The following is a 19,888-nucleotide window of genomic DNA, read 5'->3' as shown; positions in this document are numbered from 1 at the left end:
CGTGGCCCGTGAACTTATCTGTGTCATATTTTTAGCTTTCTGGACCATTTTCAGTCTACAGTGGTACACCACTTACTGCAAAATTCACTTAACAATGAACTAATGGTCAAGGTAATGATGGATCTTCCCTGCTCCCTACTATCCACAGGCATCTGGTATTGTTGAGTGTTGGAACAGTCAGCTCAAAAAATCAACTCAAAAAGATTTCTGACTCTATCTCCCTCACCTACCTCACTTACCTCCTAGTAAGGCATTTTGGTCCATGAAATGTGTTTGTTCTCAGGAAGGGATCATCTTCTGGCCACTTTATAGGTAATGATAAGGTCAAAAGGGATACAGGACTTTTAAGCCTACTTTAAAATTTCAGAATCCTACCCTGGATATTCCTGGGCATGATGCTGCCTTCTTTCCCCTAATGGCAATCCCCTGGCCTGGTTGGCATACCCTCTAGGTGGCAGCCTAGCCAAAAGGGGGTCTAGGGGATTCAAACCTAATTCTGGTCCAGCCACTTGGATTCTCTTGTTGGACTGACATGGTCCTAGATCATAAGGGTGATGACTACCTGGTTGAGTACTTTGCTCTCTTGAGTCCTCCTACGGTGGCCCATGTGGGAAAAAATGGAGGACATAAAGGGTCTGTCAGTTTTAGAAAAAAAATGTTCTTACCCCTCTTGCACCTGACCCTTCTGGACAAAAGGTCTGGCTGTGACTAGGGGATAACTGGGGAAAACGTGAATCTATAGCTACTGGAATGGGACACATTGACTTTTTGGTGGTGGACCTAGATAAACCACCCTGGCACCTGGAAAAAGAACAGCGTAGGCTCCAGGAGGCATGGGGGAGGGAGAAACATTTATGATCTTCTGTCTTTCAAAGCCATCCCTGGATCCTTCTTCATGAAGGAAATGGTTAGTGTATCTCTGTCTTGCACTAGCCAACACTTTAAATTTAACTGACTGTTGGGCTCACCATGCCCTGCCAGACAGCTCTGATGACAATTGATTGCCATTCCCCTTAACCTTACTAAGTAGTTTACTGAAAAGAGCAGGAAATGGCCCAGCTCCTGCACCCCCCATGCAAAACATCTGTCGACACCTCTGGATATCTTTCTCACTCCTATTCCTGTAGCCTTAACTGGTCATTTGGTGGGGTAGATGAATGCTACCCAGGTGATGGCATGGACAGACAGGACAGTTTGGACTGACTGTGCTCAGGCAGTCCCTCCATAAAAAAGGACTAGACTCAATCATTCAAACAGAACTGGAAGCTCTATGGCCTACCAACACAGCTCAGAGGCTGCATTGGAGGCACTGTCAACCTGGGCCTCTAGACTAATACAGATCCCATCTGGGGGGCTCCAAAAATTATAAGTACCATTTTCTTTCCAGGTTTACATGTGCACTCCCAGGTCTGTACTTTTTATGTAGGAAGCCAGGCATTAACTTGTCTCCCTCTTGAAAACAGTGATTTGTACCTTAGCAGTGGTTTTAAGACACCTTTAGGTGTTTAAGGCAACACCACCAGTAGATCACATAGGTCTCAGATAACTGCAGAGAATATTCAAAATGAGGTTACTCTTGATTACTGGAAGGTGCTTCTTGGAAGGATAACTGACTTACTATTTGTCTGCATCCTGTGGGCAGTTAGCCCTACAAGGAGAATTACCCAATTACAAGGGGCAGAAAAAAATGTGTCCTGACTTGAGCCAACATGATCAGTGACATCATATTGGCCCTGGAAGTCATTCAAGTAAGCCTCAGCTCACTGCTCAGAATTGGTATACTTGATATAACTGCCCTAGATTTCCTGCTTGCAGGCCATGGCAAAGTTTGTGCAATCAATAATATGTCCTGCTGTGCCTGGATTAATGCTTTGGGCCAAGTGGAAAGGTCACAATGAAACAATACCTAGGAAGTGGCCAAAACAGATACTGATGGCTTATGGGATTTGATCAGCTGATCGGGTCCGAAACCCTAAAGAGCAGGGTTAAGATCCATTCTGGGGGTTCACCTCATCCTGCTACCAGAAGTCCTGTTGATAGAAGCCTTAACTCAGTCTAAGATAGTAGCTCATTTGTGTAATTTATAGATGTTGGCAAACTCTTCATGTAAGGTAACCTTCTAAGATTAGAAAACACATTCCAAATACATCTGTTTTAAATAAATTTATCCACTGAAAAGAAATCATTAGGCTTGGAGCTTTATGCAAAATAAGAGCAAGCCTGAATCAATGTATCAAAATGTTTATCTGCAGTCATATAATTGTAGGAGAACCAGTCTTACTGCTTCTGCAAGGTAGTCAATGCTTGTCCTAGTGACGGTATCAAAGATTATCAGCAGTACTCTGTTTGAAAGAGAGGTCAAAGAATAATAGTCTTAGACTATTTTTAGGCATTTTCGTAAGGCCCAAATAAATTCCACACTCCTGGTGAGAGATGAATGGGGGAAATGCCATAACTGAAATTAAATGCAAGCTTATAATGGAATCCTGGCAATACTATTGACTGGGAAAAACCCACAGTAAGGTTTATCTTAAGTATTGTAATAGGCTCTATTATAATAGACACTATAATAGTGTCAAGGTTGAGAAACCCTGCTGTACAGGAAAGTTAATAGTGGCACTGATGATGGAATAGCTTTGTATTTTGATTGTGGTGATGATAACATGAATCTATACATGGGATAAAACTGCACAGAACTACACACACACACACACACACACAAAAGCAGGTTAAAAAACATGGTGGAAATTGAGTAAGGTTTGTAGTCTAGATTCCATGTCAGTTTCCTGGTTTTGATATTGTTTAATAGCTATTTAAGATGTCACCATTAGGGGAAGCTGGGAGAGGGTACCTGGGACTCTCTACTATTTTTGCAACTTTCTGTGAATCTATAATTATTTCAAAATAAAAAGTAAAAAAAAATAAATATTGAGACTGGTCCAAAATGAGAACCACAGATGTGTTCCTCAGAGAAGCTTGCCGCATCTTATTTCCTTGTCCTTCTTTGCTTCTGTATGTTATGCAGTACCTGGTACACCACTTGTGGTGGCTGTAAATGCATTTGTAACTTCTACCCACCACTACCTGTCACCAAGCCCTAAGGTTCATAAACTTTTTTGAACATTCTACCCTTTTCCCTTTGATTTTTTAAAATTCGGTTTTATTGAGACGTATTCACATACCCTACCATCATCCACAGGGCACATCACAGTACCATCATATAGTGTGCATTCATCACCAAAATCAATTTTTGAACATTTTTATTACTCCAAAAAAATAAAAAAATTAAAAAAGACTAAAAATACAAGAACACCCAAAACATCTCATCCCCCATCCTCAATATTATTTGTTTACTTTTTATTCCCATTTTCTACTCCCATACACTGATAAAGGGAGTGTGAGCCACAAGTTTTTCACAATTACAGAGTCACATTGTGTAAGTTACATAGTTATGCAATCATCTTAAAAAATCAAGGCTACTGGGTTGCAGTTCAACAATTTCAGGTATTTCCTTCTAGCTATTCCAATACACTAAAAATTAAAAAGGGATATCTTTATAACACATAAGGATAACCTCCAGGATGACCTCTTGACTCTATTTGAACTCTCTCAGCCACTGAAACTTTATCTTGTTTCATTTCTTTTCCCCCTTTCGGTCAAGAATTATTTTTCAATCCCATGATAATGGGTCCAGGTTCATCCCAGGGAGTCATGTACCATGTTGCCAGGGAGATTTACACCCTTGGGAGTCATGTCCCATGTAGTGGGGAGGGCAGCAAGTTCACCTGCCAGTTGGCTTAGAGAAAGAGGCCACATCTGAGCAACAAAAGAGTTTCTCTGGGGGCGACTCTTAGGCACAATTATAAGTAGGCTTAGCCTCTCCTTTGCAGGAACAAGCTTCATAAGGCAAGTCCCAAGACTGAGGGCTCAGCCTCCTAAACTGTTAGTACTCAAAGCTTGTGAGAATATCGGTAATTCCCCAGGTGGGGAAGTTTAATATTTCCACATTTTCCACCAGTCCCTCAGAGGGGCTATGCAGATACATTTTTATTCTCAGCCCATACTTTGGGATATATGGAAGTTTCACACTAACGTGTATAAACCAAATAGATTTTACTCCCTATTCAAAGTACCATGTATTTATGGTGTTTAAGTAAACTAACCATAAAAGTTATCTGGTGTGCAACAGAAAATATGGATTTTGAACCAAATAAACATACCTTCCTTTGGTCTCACACAAAATTCAAAGTTTTAAAACACAGTCAATATCGTCCTTTACCCTTTAGTCTGACTTTCCTTAGTCCTAACCAGATCTGCTTCATTCGTATCTCTAATTGAATTCTGAACTCTTTTTCAGCTTTTTTAACAGCTGCTGCATGGGATAATACTGACATTCATAGCTGCCAAACTCTAACTTCCCTTTGATTTTTAAGTAGCATTAGAGACATCTGTGGACTGCTCATAGACTGTGGACCATAGTTTGAGACCACTGCCACTAGGAGAGTTTCTGTTTCTCACCACTATGTATTTCTCATGATGTTGCCCCAGTCAACACACCTAAAAATCTTATCCATTCCTTAAGGCCTGGTTGAAATAATTTCCTTCAAAAAACTTCTCTGATTTCCTGATCTCCGTGCCCACCCCCCCAAGCAAGGAGTGCAAATACATTCAAAGGTATGTATGTATGTGTATGCATGTGTAGGTATGTCTCTAGCTATATGCTACTACACTCTAAGCCTTAGGAGACAAACGAGTATAAAATACGAGCCACTCCTCTAAATGAGTTTCCTCTCTGGTGGAAGACATGACAGTTCAAAATTTCAGTGCAATAGTGAATGCTCTCATGCCAAGATATTAGGCTGGATACTGTGGGGGCATATATGATTAAGACATAATCCTTGTTTTCAAGGAGCTCATCTGAAAAAGGAGATAAACACCCAAGTAAGTACAGTATGAGACAGAATGTGATGACATAAAAAAGGTAATAAAGTTTTATGGGAATTCAAAGGAATTAGAGAATATTTCTGATCCAAAAAAAGGTTATCAGGGAAAAACTGTTAGGGAAAGGAACAATTCAGTTGAGACTTGATGGATAGTGTGATGGTTAGGTTTATGTGTCAACTTGGCCAGGTGATGGTGCCCAGGTATCTGGCCAAACAAGCACTGGCCTAAACCTTACTGCAAGGACATTTGTGGCTGCTTAATAAACCAGGAGACTGGTTTATTACATCCTCAGTCAAGTGATTGCATCTGTGGCTGATTACATCAATGAAGGGCGTGTCTTCCTCAACGAGACAATTCAATCCACTGGATTTAATCCAATAAGTTGAAGACTTTTAAGGGAGAAGAGAGAGAACCTTCACTTCTCTGGCTAGCCAGCGTCTCCTGAGGAGTTCATCGAACACCTTCAGCAGAGTTGCCGGTTCACTGCCTGCCCTATGGAATTTGGACTTGTGCATCCCCACAGTTGCGCGAGACACTTTTATAAAATTTTTATTTACAGTTATCTCTTGTTGGTTCTGTTTCCCTAGAGAACCCCAACTAATACAGACACATAAAACAATGGGACTGAAATGAGGAGGGAACATTTCTAGTTGCAATAAAAATGGCAAGGCTTTGAGGTAGGAAAGCCCAGAATATGCTTGGAGATCTTAGTTGACCAGTTTGGTTGAGGAGAAAATATGAGGAAGGAGCAAGGTCTTCTAGTTACAGAGGGCCTTGAATACCAAGCCACAAAGTTTAGACTTTATTCTAAACTTTGGTGACAGTTCTTGATAACTGTCTTGATAAAGGCTTAGTTCTAGAAAGAGAATATATCACCCCAGTAGAAAATAGCTTTGAGGATGGAGACTTTAGACTGAGACAGAGGAATGTGTAGGAGGTTACTGCCTAGTCTAGACAGAGTTAATGAGGGCCTCACCTAGACTGATAACTGGAGAAACAGTTTAAGAAAATAGAAGCAACGCTGCAAGTGATGAATTGCCAAGTGAACTGTAGGCTTGGGTGTTCGAGAAAAGATTTTAGAGAGGAGGAAGTAACAGAGGATAGGTACAAGGTAGGGGTGTAGAGACTTGAAGGCATGATCAGAGGTTAAAAAATAATTAAAAAATTATAATGTGCAAGTACTTCCAGCAATGATGATAAACATGTTTGGGACAAAGTGTATCTATAGAGAATAAAGGGAGTGAAACTTGTAGACAAGGAGTTAGATTGTGGCAGCCCTTGAATTCCTAGTTAAGGACCTTGGGCTATATTTTCCATTCAGTGGGGAGCTTATGATGGATTTTGAATAGGGTAAACATGATGAATGTGTGTCATCTATACCCCTTATTTGACATAAATACTGCCTTGTGTTGGAATTATGTAAATTTCTGGACACAGGTTAAGTGTATTAAAAGTTTGTCAGAGGAACTCAAATTCTTGTTGAATGACTGAATCATTTTGTCAAAGAATTCTTTTATCATGTGAAAAAAATAATATCAATATACTTGAAGTCTTAATATTTGAATAATGGATTTTTTTTTCACCTGGGACAGTGGTGTGTTGGGGCTGGCTCACACTGGCTTGGGGAGCTGATTGTCAAAACTTCAGGAATTTTGTGAGCCAGCTGAGCTCAAGTTGGTAGCATGACATTGGCCATATTGTAAATATTTACCACAAGGAAATTGGCAAACACTATAAATCAAGGCTTGTTTGTTTTCTGGAAAGTCAGTTGCTAAACATTTAGTACTAGACATTTAGTACCAGCATACTACTGTCTATCTCCCCAATGCCCCTAATCACACTTGAGGGCAGAGACCACATCTTTTTATTTGGGACTTTAATTGTGCTCAATTAATGTTTGTGGAATGAATAAAATATGTTCTTACAATTTTTCTCCATACTGACCATTTAATAAACAAAAACCATTTAGAAGAAAATGCCTTAACTAGACATGGAGACCAGGGGTGGGCAAATTATGCCTGTTTTTGTAAGTAAAGTTTCATTGGAATACAGCCACCCTAATTCATTTATGTATTGCCTTTGGCTGCTTTTGTGCTACAATGGCAGAGTTGAGTATTTAAGCCAGAATCCATATGGTCCTCAATGCCTGAGACATTTACTATTTGGCCCTTTACAGAAAAAGTTTACTATACCTGACTGATACCATGGGCCTCCCAACTCCACTAGTTCCTTGTAGGCTAGGGTTATTTCTCAAAAGGGCCATAGTAGTAAATAACTACATTGTATCTTCACACAGATAAAATAAGTTCATAAAATGTGCACATACATTAGAATTTTTAGAAATGTGACAACAAATATAATTACAAAGCAATTACTTAAGAGCAGGGTTAGAAATATATACAAGGTTATTTACTGGAGTACCAAGAGGGACACCTTATCTGTTAAGTGGTAGGGAGTGAAGTCTTCCTGGAGAATGTGATACAGGATGAGTGGAAGTTAGAAAGGTGAAGACCAGGGGAGTCATTCTAGGTAGAGGAGGCAGCCTAGACAAAGGATACAGGCAAGATACAGCACGGCAAGGGAAACCAGGCAATGAGGAGCTAATAAAATTGGGAAGATACTTTGTTTAAATATACAGAAAGTCCATATGATTGGCTGTCCAATCGTGGAACTTTCTACTTTGAGAAGTAGTGATTAACTCATATTTGGGCATAATCAAGTAGTTATCATGCATCTTCTTTGGCATGTCTTGTGTAATTTCTTCATGTTATTGAACAATGCTGCCAGAAATTTAGAGTACTTTGGATGTTAACATTGCAATTTGTACTTTCAGAACTTCTCTTCCAACCAGATTTCAAATGGGCTCTAGTATAAAAGCTATCGTTATGCAACGGTATTTATTCGCAGAATAAGACTGATGGCTTAGGAAAAGAAATGCAGAATTTGGGTCACAGATTGCTGTCAGGGTTTATGATTGCGCAGTACTGACGATTAAAGCGCATGCATGTAACGAGTGGTATATTCCTTGCAAATCATCTTTAAAGGCAAATGAAGACGTCACTTCAAGTTTAGTGCTTTCAGGAGAAAAAAAAATTTCCTGTTTCTTATCTGTATCTAAATTACATTGAAAATTATTTTTGAACAACTATCATTAAAGTCACCGAGAAGTATGAAATGGAGCAGTAACTTAACTTGCTAAAAAACTATAAAATGAATACCTCAGCTACATTAAACTGTCCCAGTGGGGTGAGTGTTCCTTGGAGATCCTGTTTTCTTTCTCCAAACATTTTCTGGGATAGCGTTCTTGAAGAATTTGGGGGCGCTCGTGTAGCACTGTCAGAGCTGGAGCAGAGGTCACTCTGTCAACTGAAATGGTGTGATCCTCTTACCAAACCTGGTTGACCAAAAGGCCTTGGGCGTGGAACTGTGACTTCGCGGGATTGCGCAGACCCTTACAGGCTTTATTCGGTTTCTCTTTCGTTGTGATGGGGACCTTTTTACTCCCCTGTACAAGGCAATAGGATCAAACATTTTAAGTCTTCCAACTAGACACAAATTAAGCAAATTAAAATAACTACAAAATATCGCCCAGCAGGGAAATCGGAACAGACAGAGAAACGAAGGGGACTCGGCGGGGCAAGAAAGTATAAAGCAAACGGGTGGGAAAGATACCTAGACTACCAGCGCGCAGGCGCACCGCGTCACACAGCGCCACTGGTCGAGTCCCCTTTCTAGTAATTTCGCAACCGTGACATCATTATCGTGCGCCATTACAAAGCAATCCAGAGCCCGCGTGTCTATTTTTTGGTGGAGGTAAACCAAATGAACTGAGCTACCACGTATCATTTTGCTTTTAGTCTTTCACTCCTGAAGCACTTATATTTTGGGCAATGGAATAGGAGAGGAAGAGGTAAGCAGCGGGCACTCGAAGCAGTCACCGCCAGGGATGACTCGGCACGGCCGCCAGCTGCGTTACCCGACATGCCCCGCGCGGCGCTGACGGAGGAAGGAGGAGGGACGTAGGAGGGGAAACGTAGGGGGAGGGGCGGGGAGGAGGAAGCGGCGGCGGCTGCGGATATCGCTGCGAACCAGCGGCGTCTAAACCCTCCGCGGCTGCTGAGCGTCCGGCTGGGGCGTGAGTCGAAGCCCACACCGAGGTCCGCGTCCCCTCGCCGGCTAGGGCGGCCTTACGCCCGCTGCCACTGAAGCGGTGTATCCCGCATTCTCCGCTGTCCGGGGCTGGTCGGCTGTGGCGTCTCCTGGTTCCCCGTTGCTCGCCCGCTCCCTCCCTGCTCGCCTGAGTCACCGCCGCCATGGCCGAGAGTGGTGAAAGCGGCGGCCCTCCGGGCTCGCAGGACAGCACCGCCGCGGCCGAGGACGCCGGGAGCACTCCCTCTGCCATTGCCTCCCCGGAGCCCAAGATCATGAAAGTCACCGTGAAGACCCCGAAGGAGAAGGAAGAATTCGCCGTGCCCGAGAACAGCTCCGTCCAGCAGGTGAGGGCCTCCTGGGGCTCGGGCCGGAGCAGGGGTGGGGGTGGCGGCAGGACCTCCGCCTTCCGCCGGAGGAGATGGTTTTGGAGAGGCCTGCGAGAGGGTCGTCCCCTGAGGTGCCCTCGGCCATTCTTCCGGGCCTCATCCCAATTCAGATCACACCCAAGTCCGTGAGTTTGCACCTTGGGACACCGCAGAGGTTTGTGGCGGGGTTGCGCGGCCTGTTTGTGGGACGCGGCGACGCCGCTTCCCGCGGCGCCTTCGTCCTGCGTCCACCGACCCACACCCTCCTCCCCTCCAGCTCCCCGCCCCCAGCCGCCTCCCCTCTAGCTCCTCACAAAGGAAAGGGACCCGCCGCCTGGTTTCGGGCGGGGTGGAGGCTGGGCGAGGGCGAGTCTTAGCTTTAGTCCTGGCTCTGGTTTTGTTTCATGAATTAAAAACAAACAATCAAACAAACAAAAACGGGCAGGTAAGGCTCTTTTTTGCTGCCTCCCGGGTTAAGGTAGGTTTTGGTTGGGTTAAGAAGCACGTGCACGTTTAGTTCTGTGATTAGGCTGCTGAGATCTTTCCCACCTTCCAACCCTTTTTTTTTTTTTTTTTAATTGCCTATGACGTAGAAATTGCTTCCAGCCGCATCTTAGTAGTACTGGTCTTGAGAAAAAAAGTGAATAGACTTTCATTCTTGATGACTTGCTGTTTTCTTTTTAGGGTATTTATCATCTCTTAGAGGCCGATCTGGAATGGGTTTTATTTGATAGCGGCGTTACTCAGATATTGGCAGTTGAGATTTAATAAAAGAAAACAAAATTGGAGTTAATGGAATCTTTACAGGAATGCAGATTTCCTGCGTTTTAAGAATCGATGAAATTCAACAAATTGTTTTAACTTATTCTCGAATACATCCCAGGGATATTTTTTATAATTATTGAATTTAACTCTATCTGAACGTCAGCAGTTGATGAAAGAAAACAATTAACTCTGGAAATTTGCCTATAAGAAGCTTCTCCGTGGATAGTAAATGATTGGAGTATTGGTTTATTTAGTTCCAAAAGGTGCTGTGTTTTGTGATGCGGAAGAGTTTAGGTAGTAACATCAACTGAGAGAACTTCTACCACCATCGGAATCACCACACTGTTTTTTAAAATCTTCCAATGCTTATATAAAAATTTTCCCCAACATTTTATATTTTCCAGCATACAGAAAAGTTGAAAGAATTGTACATTGAACACCCATATGTCCATCACCTACAATTAACATTTTGCAGCATTTGCTCTTTCACATATCTAAATCATTTTATCAGCTCTTATTTTTTGGATGCTTTTCCATGTAAGTTGCAAATATCAGTACATATCATCCTGCAAAAACATTTCAGTGCTGCACATATAATTAACCTTGAGTTCGGTATTTTTTAAATGTATTTTTTTTAAACTAAATTTGACATGCAGTTAATTGCACAAGGGTGTTAGGAATTTTGAGAGGTGCACACACCTGTGTAACCCAAACTCCTCTCAACGTGTTGAACATTATTGTTGACCAGAAAATTCTCCTGCCCTTTCCTCCTCTTTTCAGTCACTCTCCCCTTCCATTAACCACTGTTTTAAAATTTTTTTTTTTCATCAGTTGTTTTGCTTGTTCTAGAACTTCATACAAATGGGATTGTATAGTATGTACCTTTTGGAGTAAGGTTTTTTTTTTTTTTTTTTTTTGCTCAGTGTAATATTTTTGAGATTCATTTTTGTGTATTAGTAATTTCTATTGCTGTGTAGTTTTGTATTTTATGAATATACTATAATTTATTTATCTGTTTCTCTTTTGAGGGACATCTGGGCTGTTCCCGTTAGTTGCTATCAGCATTCTTGTACAAATTTTTTGTGGCTTTCATTTTTCATGGTGGAATGGCTGGGTCATAAGGCAGGTGTATGTTTAGTTTTATAAAAAACTGCCTTTTTTTTTTTTTTAACATGTGCTTGTACCAATTTAAAATCTCACCAATGATTTATGGGAGTTCCTGTTACACGGCATCCCTGCTAACCTTTGACATTTTCAAGGTTTTAACAAAGGCACACATTGCTGTTTTGCTGTCTGTGCCTTTGTTAAATTTTGAAGCCCTTAGGTCTTCTTTCCAGGATTCCCAGTTAAGGTCTCCATCATCCTGGCTGTTTTCAACATTTCACTGCAGAATATTAGAATGAAAGAGCTACTATTTTGTAAGTAGAAGAATTCTTTTAGGTCAATTTATGATGTTATATAAGTGAGGATATTTTACTTTTGTGATGAAGTTAGAATTGTAAATTCTCTCAAAATTTTTTTAAAGCCTCCTGTAACCAAAGCAAATTTTTCATAGATAAAATTGAAATCTTTCTGAAGTCACTTTTTTGATGGCAGTTAATTTTTTTTTTTTTTGTAATTACTTTCTGTTGAAGCAGAAAACATGGTAAAAATTGAAGTGTCACCACTGTATTTTCATTAAGAACATGAAGACAGGTTGAAATAAGTAAGGGCTCTGTTAAGGGAAGCATATATAAGAAAATGTGCAAGTATAAAAGAGCAGTTTTCAAATGTTCTATTATAAAAATTTACTTGAAGTACAAAAAAAGACCTGCCATTTGTAATTTAAAGTTTTTTTAAAAGCTGTTTTATAATTTAAACTAATTGTCACATTAAAGTCGTCATTTAAAAATACTTAATGACATTAAGATTCCATTACAATGTTCAGTAGAAAATTGGGAAGTATTTGGTCCTAAAAATTATCTAGTCTTGGAGGGGAGGTGGTTAAGCAATAGACTTTCAAAAGGTAATATCCAAGTGTTTTGCTTTCTGTTGGGCAAACCTTGTTTCTACAATTTAGAATCTGTTTCAGTGAAGGTTTATATATAATGTAAATCTTTAATATATAATACTAAGGTAGCATAAAACTCCTGGGTAAATTATAGGACAGAAGTTGTAAGATAGTAATTTATTTCTTATTTTTCTGTCAGTTTTTGTTTGCATACCCAACAGGTAGAGACAGGTTACTTTAATTTTATATAGCACCATGTACAGTTGGTATTTAAAAAGTGTTACTTGTTGGAGATGGATAATGAAGCTTATGCTTGTTTCCATATTAAATGAAAATTTATTTTTCCTGGAGCACTGCATCTGTTGATTAACTTTCAAGTTTCTGCTTAGAGATACCTTTTTAAAAATATAAACTGCACCATGCATGTATAAAGGTGGTTTCATTAATAGGGGTTTTCATAATACAAGTAAATAGATAAATGTAGTGTCACAAAGTCCCTATGTATGAGATTATTTTCTGTTAATCATTATTAGTTATCAGAAGCAGCTTTGAGGACTTCTAAGTATCAGCAAACAAGATGATGTCCAAAGTGGTGTGTGTGTGGATGTATGTGTGATTAAAGTTTGTGCAGAGAATGAAAGGGAGCTTCTATGTAACTTCTAATTAGTAAGTTTTGTGATTTTGTAGCCCTCTAGATTATAGGGTAAAGTTTTGATATACAGTTACCTGAATACATTCTAGCCTTAGAAAACTTCTTGTCACTTGAAACTTTTGAAAAAAAGAGTGCTATATTTAGATATAATATAAATGCTGTGTTAAATCTAACTGAACCTTTCTTTGATAAAGGAAGTTAAAGTGCCTCAGGGTCATCACCACAAACATCATTTAAAATTAAAATTTATTGTGTGGGTCTAGAAAGAACACTGCTTTGGTACCACCAGTAATTGTAGATAGTGGGCACTTAAAATGTGGCTAGACTGAATTGAATTGAGATATACTGTAAGTGTGAAGTACTCATCAGATTTTGAAAACTTGGTATGAATAAAACAATGTAAAATATCTTACTAATAAGTTTTAAATGTATTATATGTTAAAGTGATAATATGTGGACATATCGAGTTAAACATTGTGAAAATTAATTTGACCTATTTCTTTTTACTTTTTTAATATGGCTACTTGAAAGTTTAAAATTAAATATGTCACTATTATATTTCTGTTGGACAGCCCCTTATCTAGAAAGTTGGGTTGGATCAGTTATTGTAAAACAACCTAAGGAAAAAAAAGTGTCTGATATTAGTGTTTTCTTATTTGCTTTATTCTAATATTGGACTGCTGAAAAATTCTTATTTAACGATTCTAATTAACAGGTTGCTTGGCAATTTTTAAAAACAGCTTTATTGTGATATAGCTCACATATACAATTCACCCATTTAAAGTATACAATTCAGTGTTAATTTGTTCACAGAGTTGTGCAACCTTCATCACTGTCAATTTTAGAACATTTTCATCACCCTGAAAAGAAATGTGGTACCCGTTAGCAGTCATCCCCCATTTCTTCCCAAGCATCTTCAGGCTGCTGCAGTTCTAGGCAACTGCTAGTCATTTAATTTGTCTCTCTAGTTTTGCCTTTTCTGGACATTTTTTATGAATGGAATCATAGAATATATGGTCCTTTATGAAGGCTTCTTTCACTTAGCATAATGTTTTCAAGGTTCATCCATGTGGTAACATGTGTTAGTACTTTTTATTGCAGTATTAATATTCCATTGTATGGATATAATACTGCATTTTATTTTTATACTCATCAGTTGATATTTGGGTGGTTTCCACTTTTTGACTATTATGAATAAAGCTGCTGTGAACATGCATGTGCCAGTTTTTGTTTAGACATGTTTTCGTTTCTCTTGGGTTTATACCTAGGAGTGACATTGCTGGGTTGTGTGGTAACTCTGTTTAACTTTTTGAGGAACTGCCAAACTATTTTCCAAAGCAGCTGTACCAGTTTACATTCATATCAGCAGTGTATGAGGATTCCAATACTCCCACATCCTCTCTAACACTTATCATCTGTCTTTTTTATTCTAGCCATCCCAGTGGGTGTGAAGTGGTATTTCCTTGTGATTGCTTGGCTTTTTATCATTTGAGTTTCAAGTTGCAGTTCTCTATGTGCTCTTGGGGTCCCCAATACCCTTTTAGAGAGACCATGAGATCAAAACTATTTTCATAATAATTCTGAGGTGTTATTTGTACTTTTCACCCCCAGTTCTCTGAAAAGTGAACAGTGTACATTTCCAGGGGCTATCACTGATGTATGTGATATTGCAATAGATGGAATGCAGAAATAGAAATGAAAATACAGCTGTCTTGTTATGAGAGTAAAGCAGTTAGCAAAAATGTAAAACAATTGCTACTTTTCTTACTAGGAAAATAGTTTCTTTTTGTAAGAATGTTAATTATATTAACATCTAATTTTTTAAAACTTTTTGCCTTGAAATAATTTCAAACTTAATAGTTGCAAACTAATGAGAAAAAAAAGGACTCCCACCTCCCTGATGCCCAGATGCACCAATTTTAGCATTTTGCATCCTTTGCCATATTTATCTATTTTTTGAACATTGAGAGCAGGTTGCATACATAAAACTTCTGTGCAATTTCATATGAACAAGGGTATTTATTTATGTAATTACCTTAAATACAGTTATCAAATTCAAGAAACTTACAATTTTTGCTTATGCTGCACTAATGTCCTTTTGAGCCATTTATCCTCCATTCTTAGATCCCATCCAGTATCATGTATTACATTTAGTTGTCATTATCTCTTTAGTTTCTCTCTCTTTTTTTTTAATTGTGGAAACATGTATACAACATAAATCTTCACATCCCATCCCCTCCCAAGAATACCATTCAATGGGATTAATCACATTGGCAATGTTACAATACCCTCACCATCATCTGCTACTAGAACTTTCTCTTCACCTCAGTCAGAAACCCTGTGCTCATTTTGCATGAAATCCTATTGTCCCTGCTCCCTTCCCCTGGTAACCTGCACTCTACTTTCTGTCTTTATGAGTATGCATATTCTCTGATATTTTCTTTGTGGTAACCTTGGGCTTAAATTTAACATCCTAAGTCTATAACAATCTAGTTTGCTTTGATACCAACATAAATTCAATAGTAGACACAAACTGTATTCCTGTACTTTTCTTTTCCCCCACCTTTATGTAGTTCTTGTCACAGATTACATGTTTATATATAACCACTGATTTATCATTACATTTTGTATATTTGCCTTTTAGATCCAGTAGGAAGTACAAAGTGGAGCTACAAACCAAAATTACAGTAGTACTGGCATTTATATTTACTCAGTCCAGTATCTTTACAGGAGATCTTTGTTTCTTTGTGTGGCTTCAGTTAGTTGTCTAAGTGTCCTTTCCTTTCAACTTGGAAATTTCTGTTAAGCATTTCTTTTAGGACTGGTCTAGTGATGGCAGAATCCCTCAACTTTTGTTTATCTGGGAATGTCTTAATCTTGCATTTTTGAAAGACGTTTTGCTGGATATAGAATTCTTGGTTGGCAGGTTTTTTTGCTTTCAGCACTTAACTTTATCTTCCCACTACCTTCTTGCGTCTATTTCTCTGTGAGAAATTGGCACTTGATCTTACTGATGGACCCTTGTATATGATATGTTGCTTTTCTATTGTGGCTTTTAGAAATCTCTCTTTGCCATTCAACAGTGTGATCATAACATGATGCGGTATAAGTCTTTTTGGATTTATCCTGTTTGGAGTTCCTTAGACATCTTGGATGGTAGGGTTGCTATTTTTAAATGAATTAACAATTTTAAGGATAACTAAGTTTTAATTTCTAATATCATAAATACCAATGGATATAGCCCACGTAAACAAAAGCTCTTGGAAGTTCTGAGTTTGTAAAAGAGTGAAGATGTCCTGAGAACTGCTGTACTAGAGTCTTTAATAGATTAAGTGTGTAATTACAAGATTGAGCATTGACTCCTAAATGCCATTTCCTCTTGTCTAAAATCTGTAGTAGCTTACTGGTCAATCTTCACTTTTCTGTAATTCTCCCTGCCCTCAACCCCCATTACTTCTCAGAGTAATCTCTGAAAAATATTAGTCAAGCCATATCCCCTGCTACATAAAACTCTTAATGGCTTCCCCCATTGATGTTAGAATAATATTAACATGGGCTAAGAGGTCCTATACGATGATAAGGCTCCTGCTTACCTCTCCATTCCTTGCGGATGCATTGTTTCTTCTTGCTCACTTGGCTCTTGCCACATTGTCTTTTTAATTCCTTGACCTGTTACATTTTTTACAGTTTGTTCTTTCTACCTGGAATGCCTCCCAGTCTGCCCATTCCTACCCATCCTTCAAATCTCAGTGCAAGGGTCAATTTTTTAACGATATTGTTCCTGACTATTCAGAGTAGTTTGGGATACCCTGTTGTATTTTCTCAGAGCTCCCTGTTTTTTTTTTTTTGTCATAACATTCATCACAGTTTTAAATTTATATATTTATATGATTATTTGTTTAATGTTCTCTGCTAGAGGGACTGTGGCTGTTCACTATTGTGTTACCAGAGCCTAGTGCATGGTAATACTTGGTTACAAATGAATCTATGTAAGTTTGCATAATAATATGTATTTAATAGTAACTACTTATCGTTGAGTCTTTACTAGGTGCTATTAGGCTGTAGGTACATAATTTCATGGTTCTTGCCTTACTCTTTCAGTGTCATCTTCAGCTGTTCTCCTTTTTGCTCCCTCTCCAAGCACACATTTGACTGTCTCAGGATGTTCACTCTTACTTTTCTCTGCCTCTTGTTTCTCTACAACAGCCTTTCTTAACCAGTGATTCGGTGTGAAGCACAGAACACAGAAAATGATTTGAATGACTGTTAGCATTTTTTTCTCAAGGATGGTACACAACTAATATAATTTTAGATGTATAGGAAAAGTGAATTTTTTTACATACAGTCAGTGGTGTGCTGGTAAATGTTTATCAACTAGTTCTCCAGGAAGAACAGCCTTGATTTGTAGCATTTTTTTTATTTCCGTGGTGTAAATACTCTCATGATGGCAAATTGAAAGCTACCAACATTAAAATGCCTCACAAAATTCCTGAAAATTTAGCAGTCTGATTTGGTAGGAGCCATTACTTACAATGGCTGTCTTAGGGCAGGGGTCAGGCAAACTAGTAAGCCACCCATTCATTTATGTGTAACGGCTACTTTCAGGATAGATCAGTATGGCACACAGAGCTGAAAATATTTACCATCTATCCCCTGTAAAAGGGCGAAGTTTGCTGACCCTTGTCTTAATGGCATTAGGGCTTGATGTTGCAGAGCTTGTTAGGCTGTTCCTCAAATTCCTCATTGCAAAGTTTTAGCAAGACTTCTGAAACAGTGCTGTCCAATAGAAATATTGTGTAACATTTGTAATTTAAATTTTCTAGTAGTCACACTAAAAAATAAAAAGTGAAAATTTTAATAATATATATTTCATTTAATCCAGTATATACAGAAATATCATTTCAACATGAAATTGATATAAAAACTGAGATACTTGGCATTTCACAACAACTTTATGATGAAAGAACTATTATCCCTTTATAAAAATGAAGAAACTTAGACTTAATTAATGTGATAAAATTCATGCACCTGTGTTAAGTAGTCCAGATGAGATTCAAACCCAAGTGACTTCGGAGCCCAACCTATCCACTTCCCCAAGCTGGCTTAACTTTTCTTGACTGACTTTTTATCCTTTGTGTTTCTTTAAATGTTGGTTCCTCAGAGGATGATTGTGCAATGATTGGACACACCAATCTAAATTAGATCAATTGTTTATGATCTCATGTAATTTGGTGATTCTATGGACTGGCTACTCCATCATACTGTCAGAACTTCCAGAGTAGGGGCTGTTTTGCTTACCTCCTAATCCTGTGGTACCTAGCATTATGCCTAGTATGTATTAAATAGTGTAAATATTTATTGAGTGAATGAAAAATACTATCTAAAAGATTTATTTCCGGTATTTTATACTTACTTGGGAATGTTTAAACAGTGTAACTTACTTCAGAAAAAAAAAGTAATGTTTCTTTCTAGTCTAATTAAATGTCTAATGGCATTATTTCAGTTTTCAGTTTTTTGGAACCAGTAGCAGTGTCCACTATAAAAAAAAGGAAAATCCATTAAATTCAGATTGGGGGGGTTTTTTAGAGACTGAAGTTGATGTCATCTGTAAATGTACTGTTGGAGGCGAAAACTATTGGGATAGCTTCCCTAACAGGTTTAAGATAAACATGAATAAAAAGTATGTATATTGCTTACTTGAAGAAGTACTGGATTTACAGCTTTTGCGGAATATTTCGTTACCAAAAGATCTGAATTCTGGTTTTCCAGGTAAAATTATGCAAGTTTGTCTATAGATATGACGGTAATAGACTGCTTGGTTTACAGGTTAAGCAGCTGTTTTACAGATGTCTAGCCTTGAGTATAATGTTTGTTGTTAAAAAGATTTTTCTTGTTTACCTTTTAAAGCTGTCTCCAGTTTAAGGGTATAACTTTTATTCTTAAACACAAGTGAAAAGAAAAAAATCAACTACATTGTATACATGTAACTCTAAGCTGTTTAGAAAAGTATGAAATAAAAAGGGGGTTTACTCAAACCATGTTAGTGTTTTTTGTGTGATTCTGTCCATATATGTGTTTATCTATATACCAACATGTAATTTTCTCTTCATTCCTATTAATGGAGATGGAAATATTCACTACCCACATTTTTCTTTCTCTTCCTCTTTTTTACTTTCATTATTTTGGCAGTCTTTCCATATTGGCACATATAGAACTAATTCATTCCACTGTGCTGATACTTTATTATTTATTGATTATTTTTGTGTTTTGTTTTTGTTTAATATTTTGAGACAAGGGAAAAAGTGTGCTGGTATGTTAGTTACTAAATGTATTGAAATGTCTGCATTTGGGAAAGAGCATGAATCTTAGAATTGGAGAGACCTAACTTTGGGCAAGATGCTTTACTTTTCTGAGCCTTGATGGCTACATTTTTAGCATGTGGTGTAATACCTGCTTCACCAGTTGTTTTGGAGGATTTTGTGATATTAAATGTATAAAGTACCTAGCTCAGTTTATATATCCTCTATTTGTATTGGTTTCTTCTGTACCTTTCTGTTTGCCAGTGAATTGAGTTTTAAGTTTCAGGAGTAGAAGGAAGCATACAGAATATCCTAGCATGTGAATAGTGAGACATTTAGTTTGTTATTCTATGTCAGGTTTAGATCATAGAGACTCTTTTAAAAAATAGATTTTATACATAGTATACACTAACATTTTGTGTCTGAGTGTTCAGTTTTAGTGTATAAGAAGATGTCTTTCCCATATTCTCAAAGTAGTTGTTTCTTATACTTGACATCTTTTTTAAGGTCTATGTAATATTTTAAAAAGGTTACTCAGACATCAGGTATTTGAATACCTATTGCACATAGATGATTTATCAAGCATGGACATTTTTTTCACATGACATTAGCAATTTTGAATAAAGAACTGATTAAAAAATAGAGGAGATGCTTGAAGAAACTGAGTAAAAACACTGAAATAGCAAATGTTGAATGCAGTATGTTGTTTAGAGAGCTGTTC

The 19,888-nt window shown here is 38.2% G+C and overlaps 1 protein-coding gene across 2 annotated transcripts in view; it reads left to right on the top strand.

The window, feature by feature from the left end:
* Positions 1-8,981: 8,981 nt before the first annotated feature.
* The window catches only part of UBQLN1 (ubiquilin 1), a 66,696-nt gene continuing 55,789 nt past the window's right edge, over positions 8,982-19,888 (top strand). The window contains exon 1 of one of the 2 annotated variants that reach the window (XM_037797028.1): positions 8,982-9,440. In XM_037797028.1, coding sequence (XP_037652956.1) covers positions 9,258-9,440 — 183 coding nt within the window. In that variant the 5' untranslated portion in view covers positions 8,982-9,257. The remainder of the gene's footprint in view (positions 9,441-19,888) is intronic. The other variant, XM_037797027.1, reaches the window with a different exon arrangement.

Source organism: Choloepus didactylus, chromosome 10 (genome assembly GCF_015220235.1).
Source record: "Choloepus didactylus isolate mChoDid1 chromosome 10, mChoDid1.pri, whole genome shotgun sequence".
In the NCBI taxonomy this organism is placed as follows: domain Eukaryota; kingdom Metazoa; phylum Chordata; class Mammalia; order Pilosa; family Megalonychidae; genus Choloepus; species Choloepus didactylus.
The sequence above is the reverse complement of the archived record's forward strand: the minus strand, read 5'-3'. Positions and strand labels throughout refer to the sequence as shown.